At 35.7% G+C, this 22,219-nt stretch overlaps 1 protein-coding gene across 5 annotated transcripts in view; it reads left to right on the forward strand.

The window, feature by feature from the left end:
* LOC107088620 (microtubule-associated protein 4-like) overlaps positions 1–14,692 on the forward strand; it is a 100,717-nt gene extending 86,025 nt beyond the window's left edge. For 4 of the 5 annotated variants that reach the window (XM_015380904.1, XM_015380908.1, XM_015380905.1 and 1 more), the window contains 6 exons: positions 2,012–2,071; positions 10,399–10,491; positions 11,435–11,516; positions 11,615–11,724; positions 11,912–12,083; positions 12,720–14,692. In XM_015380904.1, coding sequence (XP_015236390.1) covers positions 2,012–2,071; positions 10,399–10,491; positions 11,435–11,516; positions 11,615–11,724; positions 11,912–12,083; positions 12,720–12,724 — 522 coding nt within the window. In that variant the 3' untranslated portion in view covers positions 12,725–14,692. The remainder of the gene's footprint in view (positions 1–2,011; positions 2,072–10,398; positions 10,492–11,434; positions 11,517–11,614; positions 11,725–11,911; positions 12,084–12,719) is intronic. The other variant, XM_015380906.1, reaches the window with a different exon arrangement.
* Positions 14,693–22,219: the final 7,527 nt, after the last annotated feature.

A 22,219-nucleotide genomic window follows, 5' to 3' on the forward strand; every position in this document is an offset into this window, starting at 1 on the left:
TCTATCTATCTATCTATCTATCTATCTATCTATCTATCTATCTATCTATCTATCTATCTATCTATCTATCTATCTCTTTTAATTTATTTATTGACTTACTTATTAATTAGAATATACTATTATTCTTGGGCCAGGCTTTTAGATTTAATCCAAAAGCTAAAACAACACAGCCATTACAGAGACCTGAAATTAGCCTTCTCCAAACACATTTTTATATTTGTGATCACTCTCATAATTAAACGCCCAATTGTTTCTGAATATCAACAATCTTGCCACAGACTTATTACCTTGCAAGCAAGATGAATCATCGTGTGATTTATTAATTCACAAACTCTCAAAAATACATTTTGCCTGAAGCCAATAGATGCATAATCTTATTTTTGTTATTTTTGGAGAATAAAATCTTTATGATTCTCTTTGAATTCAAAAGTTTATATACAATTGATTAATTTTCCTTTAAACAAATTGAAAGAGCCTAGGTATATAGTTTTTAAGTAATTATACTACACTGGAAAAAAGACCAATAAATGTTTGACCAGCATAGAAATTTTAGAAAGACCAACAGAGAAATCATCTGCATTCAATTTATCTAGAAGAACAGCATTTCCACATCTGTGCTAGTATCACTCAGCGTTATATTTACCATATTGACCTCTTGTTTATTTACAGTTCTATAGTTATGCTACTACAATGGAAAAAGTAAAATAAAAGTTCTTCAAGCTGTATTTTTATGGCCTGGATTTTCAGGGTAGATGCATAATTATGTTTTGCAGGAGTGCAAATGTTCCCTTTATCATCTGTCTTTTCTGTTGGTTTCCATAATTTCACTGCTGCTCTGAATTACAATTGCAAAGGCTCTGTGTCTACTCTTTAATTTTATAATTATTGTTTATTTATTTATAAGTAATATCCATCAGACATTTATAATGTTTTTTTTATCTAAACAATGGCATGGGACTGGGAGTGTGGTATTATCAGCTCTGCAGTCCTTCTACATCTGATTTATAATTGATCTTTGCTATTTTGTGCAGCTTTCTATAGTTCATTTGCATAACTACTCACACAAATGAAACATTTCTGCATTTATGTTTGATTGCAACCCAAAACCTCACAGTATTTTAGTTTTATTTTATATACCAAAAAAAAGGAATTATCAAATAAGAAGTAGAAGGATTTCTTTTTTCAAATAAGAAAATTATTGAAACCCATGAGGGACATGGAGAAAAACAATAAGTATCTTGACTTTCATGAGATCCTTCACAATCTTTGATACAGTTAAAGTGGGTCAATTATTAAAAAGCGCCACAGCAATGCAGAGCGCCCATCTGTGACTTATAGACTTAGAGATTTATAGACATTTATTTTGAGTTTACTCTAAGGAATGAACGTATCAATTCACTGCTTGGCAGAAGAAATGGTTTTCATAACTGTAGTGGATTGTTAGCATAGACTCTCCATCCATCATACTAAGTTTGAGAAGGAGGCAAAAACTTCACTCGGTGTGTAAAGTTGCAACTCAAAAGAATTGATTTTAATTGTACAAAGAATTAAAACTGGTGGCTGAATACATGAGCAATATGTTTTTGTAGAAACCCAATAAAATGCAGTTTGCAAATGAAGAACAGGAAAAGGCATTTGAATTCAGTCATATTTTAGAACTAATGACTGTTATTCTTTGTGATCATTTTTAAAGTGCTCTATCTGTTTCACCTTCGTAGACTATAAACTGCTGTCCTGATCCATGTAATGCATTGTACCCAGCTGTTTGAAAGTTGTCGTACATCCAGACCATCAGTCTGTAGACTAGATTCACTCGATTTATGTTTTTTTCTCCACCCAGTCTTTCGTGTTTATTGACTGTAACAACCCACACATTTATGTGATTTATCCAGCCTCTCTCCTTTTGACCCCCCTCATGCCCCCACACTAACTCCTGCTTTTCCACGTCGTTCTGCTTTGGCGTGTGGTTGGTCGAGGTTTTTATTGACTAGGGGCCTGGTTGTCTCCCCAGGTCTCCTCCACCCTGAACAGCAAGACATCAGACTCCTCCACCCCTGCCGCCAAGGCCAGAGTGAGTCTCTGCCACCTGAAACACCTCTACATTCTCCAACAGATCTGTATTCTCCACATTATCCACATCCATCCAACACAAAACATGCCTCCCTGTTCACGTGAATATTACAAAAATATGTTGCCTACAATACATTGCCCACATTTTATAGTATTTGCAACTTTAACTGGCTTTTTTAAAGTACTGTAATAATTTCTAGCAATTCATCAAAAAACCTTAACTTTGTAGTAAAAGTAGCATTTTTTTGTCAAGGGAAAATATTGCATGTGTATCAGCCTCTGCTATATTTTCACTTCACGAGAAGGGAAGTACTGAGAGAAAGCATACAGGGAAGCCCAACCAATAAATATCTTTGCATCTTACAACCGCCTACATGGCTTCACCCTAATTATTAGTGCCCTTTACAAATTCTGTATCAGATCCAATTCACAACATTGGTTTCAAAGCATAAATTACAACCAATAAAGATATTGTCACTGGTTATTGAGAGGAACATATTCAGCAATATTCTTAACATTATTGTTTTTTTTAAAAACAATAAAACATAGCTATAAAACATAGCTATTTTTATTTATTCTTTTATATCTTTTACTATATTTTGAAACTGTGTCTCGTTTCCTTTTGGAAACAAACTTGTTTATCTATATCTGCGAGCAGCTTGAACAATTTTGTATATATCTGTATATTAGTGATGTGCTAATGGTTTATAACCTCAAAATCTAGTTGATTAAAAAAATATAGATAGGATGTTGAACTTTCCGTTTTTTAATGCATCCTCTAAGCTATTGTTGTGACCATACAGTTGATACTGTTGATTTCAGTGCATCAAACCAGTTCCATAAATCCTCCAAGTAAGCAGATAACATTACTTCCACCTCCATATCCCTTCATCCATCTAAAGTACATATGGATCCATGTTGTTTGATGTTACATCTTTTATGAAATGGATTCATTTAAAGTGTTGGCTCTGTTCTACTGCTGTGTCAGACTTGGCCCACAGTGACCTCTGACTTTGGTGTAGCCCCGGATAAATCTCTTCTCTCTCCTTTCTTTATTTTTCTGCACATCAAACCTAAGAACCAAGCAAAGTAAAAAAAAAATGAACTTCTAAATTGCACAAAAGCTGCAGTACAACTGTCAGCAAGCTGACAACGAGAGACTGTTTTGCTTCTTTAATGTCAGTGTTTCTTCTTAACTTTTTATTTCATCTCCCAGTTACAGTGACGATGCAGACTGCTAACTGACTCAGAAAAAAGAAGATGTTTTTATAGTGGATAAATCCTTTCAAAAGTATTTATATCCCTTGACTTCCCACATTTAATAACAATGCCAGGATTTTATCTATTTCACTGGAATTTGACGTGATGGAGCAAAATAAAATAATTGCTTTTGCACTTTTTTGAAAAAAGAGAATCTGAAAATTGGGTTTTTATGCATTCCCCCAGCCTTAGTCAGTACTTTCTAAAATTTGATTTTGCAGTACTTTGTCAGGTGACTCTAAAAGCCTAATAAATTATTAACAGATATTTGTGTCCAGTTTTTTTGCTGAATATTTTGAGCTCTGAGTTAACATCACTTCTCAAGTTTGAGAAAAAAAAAATCTTAATGGGATTTAGATGTGAGCATTGGTGGGGCCATTCTAAAAAAAAAAAAAAAAAAAAATATATATATATATATATATATATATACATTTTAGCTCTGAGTTTATTTTGTGAGTAAATGCACTACTTAAAGGTATTTATACTTATTTTCTTCCAAGATGGGCCTGTTTTTGGCTTGGGTCATTTTTCCATCTACTTTGACTGGTTTCACACATCTTTTTGTTATTACTAAAGTTATGCATTAGGAAAGTTTATTATTGATAGGAAACAATGAAAAAAATGGTTTCCTGTTTTTGTGTGTGTGCTGAGATACTGAAAAAACCTGCTATTTTTTCCTTTCTATTTATATGTGAAACATTAACAGTTTTCTTTAATCAATGAAAATAAAAGGACGTTTTACTTTTTTTGACAAATGGTTTTAAGCATGTTGGGTGTTACGAAAGATGATGCGGTGTTGATTTATGAAATGAAAGCAATGACCTTGACTGGTTCCAATGGTTGGAATCATCCAGATGGCAGAGGCTTCCCCACTGGGCTGCTGCCTCAAAAGTTTTTAGGTAATAGGTCCTGAATTTTCACACAAACAGGGAGCGTCCTCCTTTATATCCTCTGCCTGTATCTCCTCCACATAGATGGATTATGTTGCATATTTTTGCTACCCTTGGGATGGGTACAATAAATCAAATCTGCTCTCTAAAACCTTAGTACATGTAAAATCTTTTTTAAAACAGGGCGATAACTTTGCACCTGTTATCCACACAAACACAGTAAAAAATCGGATATATGCCCCATTAATTGTGTATGCAACTCTTTGTTTGCATAAGTAAGTTAGTGCCCCTTATTTGAGATTTTAGTTGATAAGGGCCTGATATTATGCAGATAGATAAAGCAGCTATGTTCTCATCTGACCAAAACACCTCATAAATAAGCAATGTATTTTTTACCTTAAATTAAGTAAATCAGGAAAACAATTTCCTTATGAAATAAGGAATAACATTGTCCTATATCATTTTATTCTAGGGGCAAAGATAACCATTTCATTTCAATATCCTCTTATTTACCTGCTCATATTGAGGGCAAAATTTACTCATTTTAAGAAATGTTTACTTATTTTTAGATCGGTTCTTGCATACACGTATGTTTGCTTTGTCCCCTACATATTTTGCACTGACAAAAAGGGTTGGATTCCAGGAAGTTGAAATCCATATTTTTTTTTCCATATTTCTTAAAGATAAAGAACATATCCAAATAAATTCAAGATGTATACTTATGTAAGGTAAATTTCGGGTTTTTCAGGATCAGAACCACTTGAAAATTCATAGATCCAGGATATTGCGTACTCCAGGGATTCAGCAGATCCCCCACGGATCTTCTTGCATTTAAGATTTTGGAGACCTCTCAGCACGTGTCCTCAGTTATACGCTAGAGTCCTGGTCCAACATTCTCAGAAGATCCTTATTAGCATTTCCTTGTTGATTCCTATCACCTTCAGAAGATCTTTCAAGACATAATCTTGTATATGCACAAATTCTGACCCTATATTATATATCCTATTAAGGTTGTTCCTATACATTAGAAGAAATATTTTATTGCATCTTTTGAAGATTTCTCATAATACTATTTGGCATAAAGGGCTGGGGATTTTATACTGCTATTCTCTTTCTAGTTTAACATTTTAGTACATGAAATGTTGTAGATTTGTAGATTCCATTAGTGACTGTGGTCCTGTTAACAGATTATTTTGTTCAGGCTGTGGGGCCATTTAAATCTGATTTTTGTTCATTTAAGACCTCATTACTCGGAATAGCTGCTTTACACATAGGTAGACTTTCTATATTAGTTTACTTGAAAAGGCAGCTGATGGTATGTTTGTTTTATTGGTATCTCAATCAGGTACTTTTCTTCTTTTTTTGAAAACATTTGAAAATCATTTATCATTTTCCTTTCGCCTTACGTGAATTATTTTAAGCATTTTAGGTTTTAATGCATGACAGAATGTAAAAGAGTCGCAGAGGCTTTTAAATATTTGCACAGCATATTACATTGCATTGGCCCTGTCCGCTATTTGTATTTTAAATCAGCTTTTCCAAAAATGGACATATTTTAATTTCAACGGAGGAAATGCTGCAGAACAATACCAATAACTTAAGTTGGCCTCTAAGATTAAAAGCTACCAATATCACACTAACTTTGTGGTTGCTTGAAATCAATCAGGTAATACGTGATATAGAAGAGGTAAAAAAGACACAAATATAGATATATGTATTTATACACAGCTGCTCTTTTAAGTGTTTTCTGTGTAGTTGCATGTGTGTGTGTGCTAACTGTGCTTAGTGAGTCATCCATTGCCTGTGCCACCTGCGTCATCATGCTGGGTTTTTTTTCAGGCGAAGGAGACTTAGACACAAAGAGACTGGAGGAGGCCTTCTTACGTCTGATGCTGGGCTTATTTTATTCCACACTACAACCAAAGAGGCTAACTGAAACATGTAGAATATGTAGTCGAGATCCATGTGAAATACCTGTCCCTACCAGATTAACACTGAGTTTCCTTAGTTTAATAAAAGAGAAACTGTAGTCTAAAATATTAGTTATAATCATCTTTATTTTGTCATTGCAACTTTGTACGCTAAAATTAAATTCGTCCTCTGTATTTAAACCATCCCTTAGGAAGCAGTTGGCTGCCCCTTTTGCTCGGGGACTTTAGTCACTGTGCTTGGAACAAGTGACCCTGCAGCCTTACAAGGACACGAGAAACTTGCTCAAACCACAAGGCCACCAATTAGCAGAGATGACTAACAATACAATTTGCTCTTAAGATTCAAAGTCAGCTTAAAGGGAAACGCCGTTTTTTTTTTTACATTGGCCCCTCGATTTTACGTTATTACATGATGTTCTACTCACCCATATGAGTTTTGTGTCATTTGGAGCCGTTCTGAAGATATTCCTTTAGGTTATATCCAGGTAACGTCATCCTATGGGCAACGACTTGAAGGCACAAACTAAACTGTTCATAATTTATTCTTTATGGTACGCCAGCATTCATAACATGTAGGCGAATCACTGTCCCCCAGACACCCGCGATTATATTATTTATATTTATATCTTATAAAAACAAAGCAGCGTGTGTATGACATCATCCGCGCGCGCCGGCTACCGGCCTGGGCCACAGGCGGCTACGCTCTACCCCCTCTATACATTCGGCTAGCTAATCTGAATCATTCAATTCCATTTCGAGAGCGAGATCATCTGTGGTAGTAGCACTAGACATCTTCCAGGCATGCGAGTAAAACTAGCAGCAGTTCAGCGGACAGGATGAATGAATGGTAGCTGGCGCGCGCGGATGACATCATACACACTACGCTTTGTTTTTAAAAGATATAAATAATATAACCGCGGGTGTCTGGGGGACAGTGATTCGCCTACATGTTATGAATGCTGGCGTACTATAAATTATAGATTATGAACATTTTAGTTTGTGCCTTCAAGTCGTTGCCCGTAGGAAGACGTTACTTGGGTATAAACTAACGGAATATCTTCAGAACTGTTCCAAATGACACAAAAACTCATATGGGTGAGTAGAACTTGATGTAATAACCTTAAATCAAGGGCCCAATGTAAAAAAACTGCGTTTCCCTTTAAAGACGCATTATGGAGTTTTCTAATGATACTACCACCTGTGGCCAAAACAAAGAACTGCAGCAACCATCCGCTACTTATCATACTGTAGCTCAAGCTCTTATATGAAGGGGTTGTTTTTTTCACCTTACAAGGAGTTTCTATTGGTGTTTGAGTTGAGTTGGATGCCGTTCTTTTCTGAATATCATCAAAATCCATTTTGAATATTACACTTCTATTGTGTGCTAGATTCTCATTTGACATGAGCACCGTTGATGTCGCATCCGGAGATTGGCGTGGGATATTCCAACCTGAAAAACAGGAAAAATAGGCTATAGATGCATGGGTGATGAACCACTTAGTTGTTAGTCAACTGTGTTTTAGACTTAGAATTAGACTTAGATTTATTTTGTCATGTTGTATACACAAGTGTAAACAAAACTAAATTTCATTTAGAAAATTCCTTTAAAATAATTTTTTTTTTTCTTTTAAAATAGAAATAGAAGTTTAGGTGTTTTAGGGTCAAATTATGGCTAATGAATCTCGTAGCACTACAATTTGTTTGATGTTATTATTATAGTTATATAAAGGATTTACTTTAGCTTTATTATTAAGCTGCGTGCTGTCTCACCCTAGCTCCTGTTTTTAACCCAAAAACCCTAATCCAAACCCCATGTTGGGGCTTTATTGAAACAATTTTCAAGCAATTTCCCTGAATATTTATTCCATGAGTTGTTACAATGTAGCAGTTTTAATCAATATTTATTTGATAATGCCATTAATATAAAACCTTAGTGCCTGTTCTGGGAAAAGATCAGTTTATGCAGTTAACCCCAACAGTACTCATGGTAAATAACATTTATGCAGCCTGAATAAAAGCCTTACTGTAACAGAATATTGTGTCTCATACTCCAGCTTGCTGACTAATATACTGCAGGCTACTGCAATCAATACTTAAAGGACATTTATAGCCTGTAATACAGTGATTAGACACCCAACCAGGTAAAAGGGTATTTTTGAGGGGAATGAGAATGAGCTCTTACGATACCTCTGTGAAAAGTAACCTCAAGGTTTTTAAACATTTTGATTTTCTCAGAATAAAACTAAGAGAAAATTTTTGAAAGAACAAAACAGAGATTAAATTGCCCTTCATTTGAGCAGGTATGTAAATGTATGATTTAACTTGAACGAGCCCATAAAATGATGATATATATTGCATTGGACATAATATTGGAGATGATATTTTCCTTTTTTAGGTGCAAATGTCTTTTTCCCTTAGCAAATAATTTTACTCGCCTATTTAAATCAAGTACAAATACAGTGATTTCAAGAAAGTTTAAGCTGCTTTGCTTTTTCCTATGAATTGAGCCACCTTTGCTCAATCAGCTCTGACTACCCTGAATTGCTTTTCTTTCTGATATTTTGTTTGAACTCTGGAGGTGCTTTTTTTTTTTTTTTTTTCTGTCATTGATGCTGCCATTAGGGAGTAACATGTCACACAGTGGTGCAGCCAGGAAACTCACACTTAAACTACCTGGCCTTCTCTTTAATGGCACCAGCATCAAATATTTTTTATGGTATCTTCAGTAGGATTTTAGAGGTGAATGGTGATTGATCCAAAATATTGTCTTGCTTCTTTTTTTCAGTGTTTCATTGTCATTACATTGTCACAAGTACAGAGTAACTAAATTAACTCTGCATTTAACCCACCGTCTTGAGGAGCCTCTTATGCTTCACTCCTCTGTTTCACCTTCAAAGGAGTTGTTGATATTTAGCTTAACTGTGCGTCGCACAGGGAGCAGTGTGGGGGTTAAGGGTCTTGCTTGGGGACCCAGAGTGGCAGTCTGTGGGAGTGGGGCTTGAACCCAGAACCTCAGGATTCCAAGTGCAATGCCCTTACCACTAGGCAGCCACTCCCCAAAGCAGGGATTAGCATGAAGGGTCTTGCCTAAGGACCCTCACTGGCAGCTCATTCCCCACAGCTAGGATACAAACTCAGGCTTCCTGTTTGCAGGATGGGTGACTTACCTCTTGAGCTAGCCAGCTTGAATGTAACATTATTATGGTTAATAGGACATTTTTACTGAGTGGACAAAACTGACTATAGACAACTTTAGGCACAGCCTTTGGGTTCTGTGTGTGTCCATCTTCCCTTTTCATCCTCTCTGAACTTCTAAATTTGAACTCACAACTACTTAAATATTTTCAGAGAAAAAACAGAATTCAATAACAAGCCTAGATAAGCATATTACCATTTGCAGATCAAGTAATCTAGGTTCACAAATGCATTCCTTCTTAGAGAAAACACTTCAGTTTGATTTGTGTTTTAAGAAAAAAGGTCCCATACCTATTATTATATTTTATTAATTATTATTATATATTATTTTATTTTGAAGGTTTCTCTCTGGTTTTCTGTCTTTTACTCTTCATAATTCAGACCTTTTAGCCAAATAAAGAAGTATAGTTAGTTGTTATTAAAAAACACTTAAAATTAATCAACCCTATGAAGCATTTAGAAGGCCCTTTTTTCCTTGCTTTGTTTTTGTTTTGAGAGGCACCAATTAACAGTCACTGGTTATTTTTGCTGCATGTGCTTTGTCTCATTTTCACTGGTTTTCTGTGTTGTTGTAATGTTGCTAATGCATTTTATGGAAGCACTCTTGTTATTCTGCCAGAATGCACTCACCTTTTAAGAAACTTTTACAAAAAACTGTGCAATTAACAATGCTTTTCAGTACCCATAGAGCTAAACTAGAGATGAGATGAACTGAATAACAGAATCTCTTCCATAGTTTTAGTACAAGTCTACTCTGTTTTCCATCATCTAAAGCTGCCAGCTGATCCGCTCTTTTCTTTCTTTCTTTCTTTCTTTCTTTCTTTCTTTCTTTCTTTCTTTCTTTCTTTCTTTCTTTCTTTCTTTCTTTCTTTCTTTNTTCTTTCTTTCTTTCTTTCTTTCTTTCTTTCTTTCTTTCTTTCTTTCTTTCTTTCTTTCTTTCTTTCTTTCTTTCTTTCTTTCTTTCTTTCTTGCTTTCTTATTTTCTTTCTTTCTTTTCTGCTTTCTTTCTTTCTTTTGCTTTTGTGTGTATGTGTCTGCCTGCTTGTCTTTAGGTTCAGATAGTGCACAAAAAGCTGGACTTCAGCCACATCACCTCCCGCTGTGGCTCCAAGGACAATATCAAACATGTCCCTGGAGGTGGCAAAGTAAGTACTGCTGGAGCGAAGGGCGAGACTCTGGATAGGTTGGACGCATTTGCATCGCTGCTCTTTTTTTCTTTTTTTTTTAAATACATCTTGTTTAGCCACTACATCTTGCTTAAAAAAACAAATCAATTTACTCTAATGTAGAATTGGCATAATGTGTCCATCATTCTCACCTGGTGGGCTCTGAGCAAGAAGCTCTGTTGGAGCTTGCGTCAGAAGAGGAGGAAATTGAGCTGAGCTGTAGAGCCGCCTTCTTCTATATCAAACGTTTAAACGAAACCGATCATCTTCAAAGTAGTTTGGCATTAAAGCATTGTAATTAGCACATCAGTGGCACCCACTGTTTGCACTTTTGATTGATTTTACTTTTGAGTGTCCTCCTCTCCGACTGTCCTTCCCATTTGCTTCAAGCACCCGCTGCACTATCCAATCCCTTCTCTTGCTTCTCTTAACAAAAGCTTTGCCATCTAAGATTTCTTCAATAAAAAACTAAAGTTATTAATTTATCATTATGTAATGGTTTATTTACCTACACCAAGTCAGATGAAAATTAAAGTGTTTATATGCCATTTTTATTTATTTGCCTGCAGATACCGTTCACCTTTTTATGTTTGATACACATGAATGCATGCATGTTGTGATCACAAGTGTCCACATCTTAAGAGTAACCCTATCTTTTATGTTACTGTAATTAAAAACCTCCAAATGCTTTATAGTAGATGTCATGTATGTGTTGCTATTTTGGTGTGTGGTAAATGAAAGCAAAACATAGACAGAGGAAAATAAAACATTTTTAAAATATTTTATTCTTTGGGAATTCATGCTGGATGCCATTTTGCTGCATATTGCATTTATACTGTACGGTAAAAACGTAAACTTTTTAAGGTATTGCTTTGGATCTGGTGATTTAAATGTTAGCATTATGATCTGTTTTGTCCCCCAGGTGCAAATCTTGAATAAGAAGGTTGATGTGAGCAAGGTGACCTCAAAATGTGGCTCCAAGGACAACATCAAATACAAGCCAGGTTCAACTAAAGACAACCTCTGTTTTGCTTTTCCTACTTCTAAACCATAATTCAACAGTCTTTTTACAGCCTTTTTTTTTTTTTTTTTTGCCCTCCAGGTGGTGGTGATGTGAAGATTGAGTCCCATAAGGTCAACATTAAGGCCAAGTCCAAGATCGGATCTTTGGACAACGTAGGGCCAGGCAGCGAACAGACAAACGGACACAAGGTCAAATTTCAATCTTATTTGCAGTGCTTTCTTTTTAAAAACAATGCAGATTATCTGGTCCTGCTGACTCACTGTGCTGGTACTGCCTTCCACCACTAGATGGTGTGAGAGTTTAAGAGTTGGCAATGAGACTAATGTTTGTCCTCAATTTTTCTGTGTCCCTGTGCTTATCTATATCTGCCCACAGGAGGACAAAACAGGAGAGAAGACATCTCCACCTGCAAGTGGTGCTCCACAGCAAACAACAGCACCAGCAGGCGTTGCTAAAGAGAATGGCATGAAAGAGCCAACAGCTTCTCCTTTAGGGGGAGGTGGACTAAAGGAGCCCCTTAGCATAGACAAGCGCATTACCGAGACAAGTGTGTGCAAAATCCTACACCATCAAAATTAGAATTATTTAATTGTGATTTTTAATTAATATTCCATTACTAAAGCTAAACTTCCTTGAATACAGGGAAACATAAATATAACGGAATATATTTAGCATTTTAAGCACATTGGATCAAAGTGTTAAATGCAAATTAATGCTGGCTGTAGGTTTCACCATTATGTGACTTCATTTGCTGAATGTAGTCACATAATTTGTAATCTTTTTCAAACTAACCCCAGTGGTGTACGTGCTCTACAACAAGCACATACATATTCTGCTTCTCTGCTTCAGTGATAAAAATAACCAACAAATGAAATAATGAGCAGAAGATGAACTTGTGTTTGTAGATAATGATTCTTTATTACTGCAGCAGGCCACCAAACTGTGAGTTCAAAGACAGCAGGAGTCTTAAACTGATGCTGATATCAGATTTAGCTAATCTGATTTATGGCTGCAGCACTAATAAGATCAAAAACAACCACTTGGTCTTTCGATTAATGTCACTGCAAAAACAGCAGCAACCTATGATCTGCAGACCATCTGGCCAGTGTTTTTTAGATCAAGAGATTTCTATCTGCGTTGTTTATTGCGTTTTCTTAAATCGTTGTTTTTTTTCTGTTTACAGACTGAGTCCCTGTGAGCTACAGAAAGTGGTGGAACGTGCATGATGCTCACTGACCTGCCAACCTACTGACCAACGAAATAACCACCGTGCAGTCACTTCCCTCTGGTCCTGTCCTTCAAGTCACCCACTGCAGCAACAATTGCTTCTCAGTGTTCCTCTGAGGTCTGCCTACCAGCGTCCTTCTACCAATCCTTAACTTCGACCTCTCAAAGTTATCTTACCAAGTCGTCCACTTGGTGTTTGTAGACACATCTTTGTGTGGTTTCACCAGCTTGTTATCTTCTTACCACAGATATACTCAACTTTACCCCGTTAAAAAAACAAAACAGCCTAACAACACAAAGCAGAGTCACCTATTTCAAATGTTCAACCTATGAATCTAACGTCTTATGAAAACAATTTTCTCTGCTCTTTGAAAAACATTCACACTCCAACACTCCCTTAGTATCCTGTAGTATCCTAACCATGTCAGTAAATCTGTACCTCACCTCAAGATCAGCCCATCAGATATCACTTAGTCTCATCAAAGGCATTCTTATTGCCAATCAAAGACTTATTACAAATTATTTAATCACAATCATGATAATGTTGATTAAAAATTATCAGTATTATTTTTATCTCTCTATTAGTATCCTTGTACTCAAAGTTGATAGAGGTGGTTTCAAAAAACACCACATGGTTGTGCTAAACTGGAACAGCTTAACGTGTTTTGCAAAAAGAATCTAATTAAGTACAAAAGCTTGTTTAGACAGAAATCGGCCGATTACTCGAACCGCCTTTCTTTATATGTAGCTTGATTGGTGAGATGAGTTGGAAACTAAAAAAAAAAAGTTTTTGTTTTTTTAATGGTACCATATTAACAACTTTCCTCATTGTTGATGTTGTTATTAAGGTAAGGGGCTCAAATTTAGTCTACAAATAAAATCAGAAGAGCAAAACGGATGTGGGAAGATACATTTCAAGCAAGTCACCGTCCAAACATATTTAAGCACAGGATCTGTATTTTTTTTCTGCTTATGACTGCAGTTAAAAACATTATTAGAAAATTTTAGGACCTCAAAATAATGTCAGAAGAGCACAAATGGTTTATGTTAGGAGCTTCACTGGGTGGTCTTTAATTGGAAATTGGTCCTGCTGATGTGAATTAACACAATTTACCTCAAAGAACACAAAAGAATAGGTACACTGGACTAATTAAAGCACTTTTTGCAGTTACACTGCATGATTTGGTTATACATAATACCCTGGCTAAGTAGACGTCACGTATAAAAAAAAATAGAGGATCCTAACCTTCACCACTAACTACCCTTTGAGTGTATTAACCCTTAAATCTAAATATGTATACCTTTTGAGCTGGTATCTACATACACTGAGTATTAAAGCTCTCTAGAAATAATGCATATGATGAATATGAAGGAGCTCTGTATTTAAAAGTTCTTTATAGATTACACTGTTCATCTCTATTCATCACATTTCTGCACATCCACACCGTCTCCAAGGGTCCTCAGCCGTTACCATAAGATGTGTCTGGCCCATGATAATAACAGACTGACAGGTAGAAGACCTCAATTTTTCTCATGCACCCTTTGAAACCGAAACCTCTTGGTTATTTGCATTAACCCATCTGAGGATGGAAGGCCCTTTGTATGTAGTTTTAGAAAACCACTGCTTTATCGTTTAGTAGTTCACGCTAATGTGCTACTATTGTTAATATTCTTTGTTCATAGATCATCTCATTATCTTTGCTACAGGTTTTGTACACTGGTATCCCGTGTTGTAGCATCTCTTCATCTCTTTCCTCTTCCTGTGTCTTTCTTTAGCTTTCTGACAGCAATACAGTAATATAAAGATTGAGGGCTTCTTGTCACCAGTGCATCTAAGGGACACAAAAAAAAAAACAGAAAGAGGACAGAGAACTGATATGGTGAACAAACGTTCCGAGATGGGGGAGAGTTAACTTGAAGTGGGAGCTAACAATCAGGGGGTCAATATTGCGTTCATGTTTAAAACATTGTGGTGTTTTAGGGGTTTACCAGTACACAACAACAACAACAAAATCCTACCACTTATAGACTTAAAGGAGCAGATTGTTAGGCGTCAAGGTTTCTGCCGCTCTTTTAGGCACATCTTCTACCCTGACATTTGTATTGTAAATAGATTAGGGAAAAATGTTTTCTTTACATTTATGTGCAGCATGTTTAATTTATGTTAGATGCAGTTTTAATATACTGAATGTTCTTAAATCATACCATGCTGGACAGCAGGAACTGCCCAGCTCCAGATTACCATGCCTGCTCCAGTATTATAGTGAAATGTATCCCAGAAACAAGCCAAACATTTAAGGGTTTCCTTCTAAAATAGCTCATTGCAATAAATAAAATACCCTGGAAGATTTTTTATTTAATTTTTTTGTTTGCAGTTTTATTGACATTGTTTTGTCTCTTACCAAATTTCAGTCAGACTTTTAGAGCTGTAGGCTTTTTTTTTTTTCTTTTTACATATTCCCTTAAACGAAAACATTATTACTCCCCTCAACACTGTGATTTGGCTTTGATTTCAGAACATTGTTCAAAGATACATTATGCATCACAATTCGAACATGAGTAGGCTGTGGCCTTCCTGCTCACAGTGCTTTCAAGGTTGGGATGGTCTCTGGTCAAAAGACACTGAGGGATTTGCAACGTGTGTGTGTGTGTGGTGTACTGTAGCTGTCAGATGTGTGAAGTGTTACTACTGCATCCATCCTGTAGAGGGCGCCGCTTAGCCTCTTGAACACTGATAGTCTGGCTCTGTGACTTTACTAAAAGCTAACTGATGAACATCCCCCACCAGAGAAGCATAGTCCCCCATACTGCACCTATTTAAACTAGCTCTATATTATTGTGTCTGGAACACTAAGTATTATCAGCACTACTCGGATCATGTAAAGTTCCCTAAAGATAAAAAAGCTTTTGTGCACTTTGAACATAGTCTTGTTCATTTTTTGATGCACTCAAGTGATATAACTGTACTCAAGTTGCTTTACTGTATATTGGTTAAACCTTGTCAGCTGTGTGCTGTACGTGTGTGCTTCTGGGAACCAAACCGTATTGGTAGTTTAGTAAAACCTATGGCAATCAAAGAGCAAGTGATCAAATAGTCAAGACTAAAAAGCTAAGAAACAACATATATGCGTATATTGTTATCGTATTGTCCCTTCTAAACAATTCGCATAAGTTGCCTAAAGCAACACACGGCACATGACACATGCGTGGATCATATGTGAAAATAATAATAATGTGAACTTTTTTTTTTTTTTTTTTTTGCACACAAAATAACTAAGGTATCAACACACTTTGATAGCTATAGGTGCTGGACTGTGTATAGAAGAATAGGATGTGTCTCGATGTGTCTAAGTAGCTCATTGTAAGAGTGTGCTGTTGTGTGAGGAGATGAGCTGCTGTGTGGTGGATTTTAGCCGAACTCGGGTTATTGGTGTTGTGCTTCAACGATTAAACACCCAGCGCTACAGGCTGCCATTGTGTTATTCTTGTTGACATTCTTTGGGATTTACATTCTGGCCAAGCTGCAAGGTCACATTTACTGAATGAGTACATATATTTTTATCCTCTGCCCAAGAGGCTTACAGAACTTCAAGCCACCTTCTGTCATATAATGTAGATCAAGATAAATGAAACTAATCTATGAGCCAACAAAATTCACTTTATTAGCAGAGAACCGCAGCTATGCAACACTTTATTAACCCTTGAAATCTTTTTTTTCTTTTTTATGTGTGTGGTGTCACTCTGTTACATTTTCTAACATCTGTGCAAAAAAGTTGGTTCTTTCTCTGTCCTGCTCATAATGACAAAGTCAAATGGAAAAAAATGTAGCTAAATGATGCAGTTCATTATGCAGTTTATTATGCATTTAATTTTTATACTTAGAAATTTTCCAAGTTCTAGTATAATAGAAACGTCCCTCAAAGTCAAGTTAAAATCCGAGCCTGAAATAAACATGGCTGTCTTAAGTTTAACGTTTAGCTAAAGCTGCAGCAAAACAAAATATACAAAAGAAAAGAAAATGATGATTACATTTTAAATCTCACACACTGTTTTATGAAATTAACATACCATACAGAATTTGAAAGTGCAAAATGTTCAGAAATGCATTGTTACTAGCTTGTATTACTTATGGTAAATGAGCTTTTGCTCTTGGTGCACATGAACCTTACATCATCAGGTAACTGTATCTCAAAAAAAAAAAAAATAGACGTTTATTAGATTTAAAATAGATTTCCATGCTGTTAATATAGATTATAAATTAAACTTTCAAAGGGAATCTTTCAAAGCTGCATGGCTTAATTCATAAGGCTTTTTAGAAAAGGCTTAAAACATGCATGTCTCCTGTTGAAATGGGGATGCTACTTTTATTTATTCCACATATTGTTATGTTTAAGTCTGCTGCTGATATGAAGTGACACTTTTAAACAGAGTTGATCAAGACTGATATGAATTTGATCTGCAATATTTCTAAATGCCTCTTTACTCAACATCCATAATCCTGACATGAAGCAGATTAATTTTTTAATATGCCAACAAAATGCTGCCCAGGTTTAGGAATATTCACCCATCTTCACTTGAGCCAAAATAATAATATTTTTTTTTCAATTTTTTCTTCTAAATTAAGATATTTCACCATTATCTCCTCAATTTGCCTGTATTCTCATAGATGCTGATAGATCCCTCTTGTTTGGTTTTTATTTAGAAATAGTAATTCATCAGGCCAAAATAAAATTTATATCTGTTTGAGGCAGATTTGTTTCAGAGCTTCATTTTATTTTCTCAAAGATTTAACTTGTACCAGACTACAAAACATTTTATTCTATACAACAGTTATAAATAATAAATTCCTAAATATCAAACCCACCTTTTAGGTGTTCAGTAAGCATTATTAAGTATGAGAGGATGTGGGCTGAAGGTATGTTGCTTTGCAGCTTGGACATAAAGTAATAGCTTGACTGACACTGATATCTGCTCACAACCATTTCCTGTAGCATTGAAACCTCACCCTTCTTCTAATATCTCACATTATCCCTTGTACATAATCAACACTGTGTTTTTATCACTCCAGATGTATTAAATGAAAGCTTATAATAATAATTGCAAAAGTGGAAAAAACAACTTTTGTTTTAACGGGATGTAACGGGATGTTTCCAGCTGAGCGTGTTCACACAAACCTGCAACAGTTTAGCTCAGCGAATGATTGAAAGCGTACTGTAAGTAGGGAAAGATGTACTTTTTTTTCTTTTTTCAGAAGTCTGCCTTTTTTCCAACAAAAAAAGGGCTGATGATGTTTTAAGAATGTTTTTAAAATGTGTTTAACATTCTGAATACATGTGTGAGGCTGTCTCTGTTCTGTTTTCAGATGATGGTTGAAATACCACGGCACTAATAACTGAGTTTAAGAAGTGATGAGATAATTGGTGTGAAAGGCACCGTGAGAGTAAAGAACATCAAACTCTGTATCTTGGCATGGATTATGTCCTGTATTAGACAGCTCCTAAACACCTCAACATACCTACCAACACTGGACTGAATTAGGGCAAGTCTTGGACCATTGTGTCATTTTCTTTTACGAATTTGGGGAAAATATTTAAAAAAATAAAAATATATCAAATTTAAATATATATTGGTTAAATTGTTATAATTATACCTGAATAAAGGAGTGTGTTGGTAGGTATGAGCACCAACTTGGCTCATCCTACAGAGGTTTGTCGCCACTCCAGTACTAAAGAAGAGGCTGATTATTTTATCTTTTATCATATTCACAGCAACCACTGGCTGGCTGCTCAAAAATAAAATTAATTAATAATTTAATGCCAAAAGCAGAGGTTTAACTTTACACTATAAGCTGTGCTATGATCCTCTGCTTCCCCCTAAATATCCCCTATAAACCAAGTAATCTTTTAAGTACTGCTGGGTGGACACTCTGTAGTTTGTGCTGTTTTCTTGCTTAGAGCACAACCCATTACAAGAGCATGCAGGAGACGACAAACCCAACAGTTGGTTGTTAGAAGCATCCGTCCTGTTAGATAGCGCTCATCTCCCCCTTCAATTCTGAATATTTGGTATGAAAGAGATGTTCATTGTGATTAATTGTTAACTAGTGATGTGAATATTAATCAAAATAAAAAGATGGGCAAAAAAATAAAAATCTCACTGTTGTTGTTTCACTGTTTCTTCCCCTAAACTGGGTTTTACAAAGGAATTTGTTTTGATGGTGTGTCTGGAATTCTGCAGAGGATAATAAGTCAGTCCTGTTAGAAATTATTTTAGAACTAAATTACAAACTTAATGACTTTTTAATGGTCAATAAGTGAGTTTTGGTAAAACATTCATCTTCTTCCACTTATCCGTCAGGAACCCAGGTGGCCGGTGCTTATCTCCTTCAGTCTTTTGGTGAAAGGTACATTATGGAGAGGTTGCCAGTCCATCAAGGCAGGACATACATCCAAGCACACACACAGCTAAGGGCAAGTTAGAGCTGCCAATAGACCTAACATTCAGGCTTTTGGACTTAGGAAGCAAGTACTGTGGAGTACCCAGAGAGAACCTCTGCAAGTATGAGAAAAACAGGAAAACTCCATTAAGAAAGACCCTTGGCTGGAATGGAGCCCAGGACCTTGTTACAAGGCGACAATGAAACAAACTGCATCTCCAAGCAGCCCTCTTTACAAAACATACGAAATTCAAATATCCAAATATGTTAAGTAGCAAAATACAATATTTTCATCATTTTTGGTTTTTCGTTTCTAATACATCTTGTTTAAACTTAATTTAACAAAATTAAAAACAATCCACTGGACTTTGTTTCCAAGTTTGAGGACGTTTTGCATCCGATCCAGGAAGCCTTTTCAATTAAAAATGTCAGGAATAGCGTTGAGTCCGAGGTTTTATACAGTAGCCCAACAAAACCTTGTTTTTGTTTTGAAAACATGCAAATTTAAAGGGGGTTGTCGGAAAATTTATATTTCTCTATTATATATTAATTTATCCTATTTACTCACTATAAAAGTTTTCACTCAGTCTGTTTCATCTTGAAAGCCACATCATTCTCTGGTGATGGTGTTTGTAGACCAGACATTGCTTCTTCCCATAAAACCAGATTCTTTCTCAAGGTTTATTCATAACATGTTACTGTTAACCTCTGTTGACTCCGACTACTTTTTCATTGTTGTACAGTAAGTAAGGGGGAACGAACGCTGCTCATGCAGAACAGGGCAGAATGCTGTGCCATAAGGGCTATATGATGACTGTTCTCTCTTTGCAAAGATATGAATAAATGTGCTGACTGAGTGAAATCCATCAATTTCCTTTTATTTAACTAGGGTTGGCTTCTTTTTTTAGCCTGCAATGCCCCATACCCATCTAAGTGTCTGAAAGGTCGGTCGTTAAAGGGGTTTGTTGGCCTGGCTGAATAGGCGAGGTTCTCTGCTCTCCTGTAAAGGGGCTGTGGCTACGATGATAACGGGAAGGGATTAACTTAATTGCTGCATTGTAGGTTTTTGAAAGCTGAAACCTGAGTCCATCCCCTCTGTTTGAGGTTTTTTTTTTTTTTCCTCAAAATAGATGGTTTCCTTCCCGCCCCTCTCAAATCCTATTTTCTTTGTCCAAAATTTGAACATTCTGGTCCTCAAAAGAATGTCCTTAGTCCGTACATCCTTTGTCCTGGATAGGAAGCGAAACGTCTTCAAACTTTGAAACAAAGTCCAGTGGATTGTTTTTAATTTAACTATGACCTGGATGACTGGGAATCTGCAGCAGAAACTTTTATAAGATAAACCAAAATGCTTTGCTAAAGAGAAAACCTTTATAACAAGTCTTTAGCCAGGCAATCCAAAGGCTTGCTAAGAATTTGACAAATAGTGAAAAAATAGTCCAAACACCATGAACTGGGAGCTGATAGAACAGAAAAACCTTGCTCAATTTATACACATTAAAAGTTATAACTGATAAGTTTGTCAACCCTTTCCTAAATTCTGTTTTTGTGTTTATTAAACACGCTATAAAAAAAATAATAAAAAACATTACTTAGATAACTGCATTCAGCATCCATTCTGACTATATATGGGGTTTCTGAGGGATGAAAACCACTTTTTGAGCTGATAAAGTTTAGCTATGGGGAAACTACTACCTCTAAGCGGAGGAACGCGGTACTACCGGATATGGAGATGGAAGTGTTAGGTCTGAATATATAGAAAAAACTTGAACAGAGGGTAATAATTAGGAAGCTGTAAAAAACATTAGAGAACCAGAGGATGCAATGGTTTGGGTTTAGTAGGAAAAAACCTTCTGCAAATGGAGCCCCAGTTGATGGAACGATAAACGCAGACTTTGTTAGTGAAGGAAAATATTTAGGTTATTGTCTTGCTCTACATTTACAGTTTATTTGGAGCAAATTAGTACTGTTGTATTTGACCACAACTACCGATTGAAATATCTGCACGTTATACTAACAAATAAGATGTGTTTACTGCAGACTAAGGTCCCAAAAATAAGATGTCTCCTTTGGCCCACCCTTGTTCTTGTCTGTTGGCATGATGGTGCATCCTTGGGCTCAAACATAGCCTGTGAAATTCTTGCAGGCTGCCTTCTCAGCTCTGATGGTTCAGCTGACAGCTGAGGGTCAGCTTGTGACGCACAGCAGAAGGACAAAGCATTCCTGCATGCAGAGCAGCGACAGGTGATTATTAAGGAACTGGCAGCAAAAAGTCAATCCAGATTCTCAAAGGATGAACTTTAAAATGACCTACATTTCCCTTTATGTAGAGGGATATTATCCATTTATTAGGATGTAGTTCATACATTTTTTTGTATATTTTAATTTTATCTAGAAAGATTTTTATTTTTTTGCTAGAATCAGATGTTTTTGACATGCATATTATGATTGAGACTATTAATGGGATTAATTATGATTAACTAATTTAGTTAATTAACATCAACTAAATTAGTTATAGATCAATCATGAACTGGAATATAGACTCTAAAAGATGCCTTAAGCTGACAGGGAAATCCACTTAGAGCAGTTATTTTATGAAAATTGTAAAACAAAAAAGTATATGAACATTTTCTATTTAATATAAAAAATAGATTTTTGTCTATCAATATGCTCTATCCAAAATTCAAGTGGAAAAATTTTAGTTTCACCTGGTTTAATTTCGTAAAAGGTCTTCTTTACGGAATCTTTTGCTATCCGATTATTGATCGATTAATCGTAAAAAAGAATAGACAAATTAATATATATATACATATACATATATATGTATATGTATATATATATATATATATATAAATACAAATTAATCTCCATCCATCAATTTTCTGACACGTTTTATTCCAAGGGTGGGTCGCGAGGGGTGCTGGTGCCTATCTCCAGCCATCTACAGGTGAGAGGCGGGGTACACCCTATATATATATACCGTATATATATATATATATATATATATATATATATATATA

The sequence above is a fragment of the Cyprinodon variegatus genome, unplaced genomic scaffold (genome assembly GCF_000732505.1).
Source record: "Cyprinodon variegatus isolate N-32 unplaced genomic scaffold, C_variegatus-1.0 Scaffold224, whole genome shotgun sequence".
Classification (NCBI taxonomy): Eukaryota; Metazoa; Chordata; class Actinopteri; order Cyprinodontiformes; family Cyprinodontidae; genus Cyprinodon; species Cyprinodon variegatus.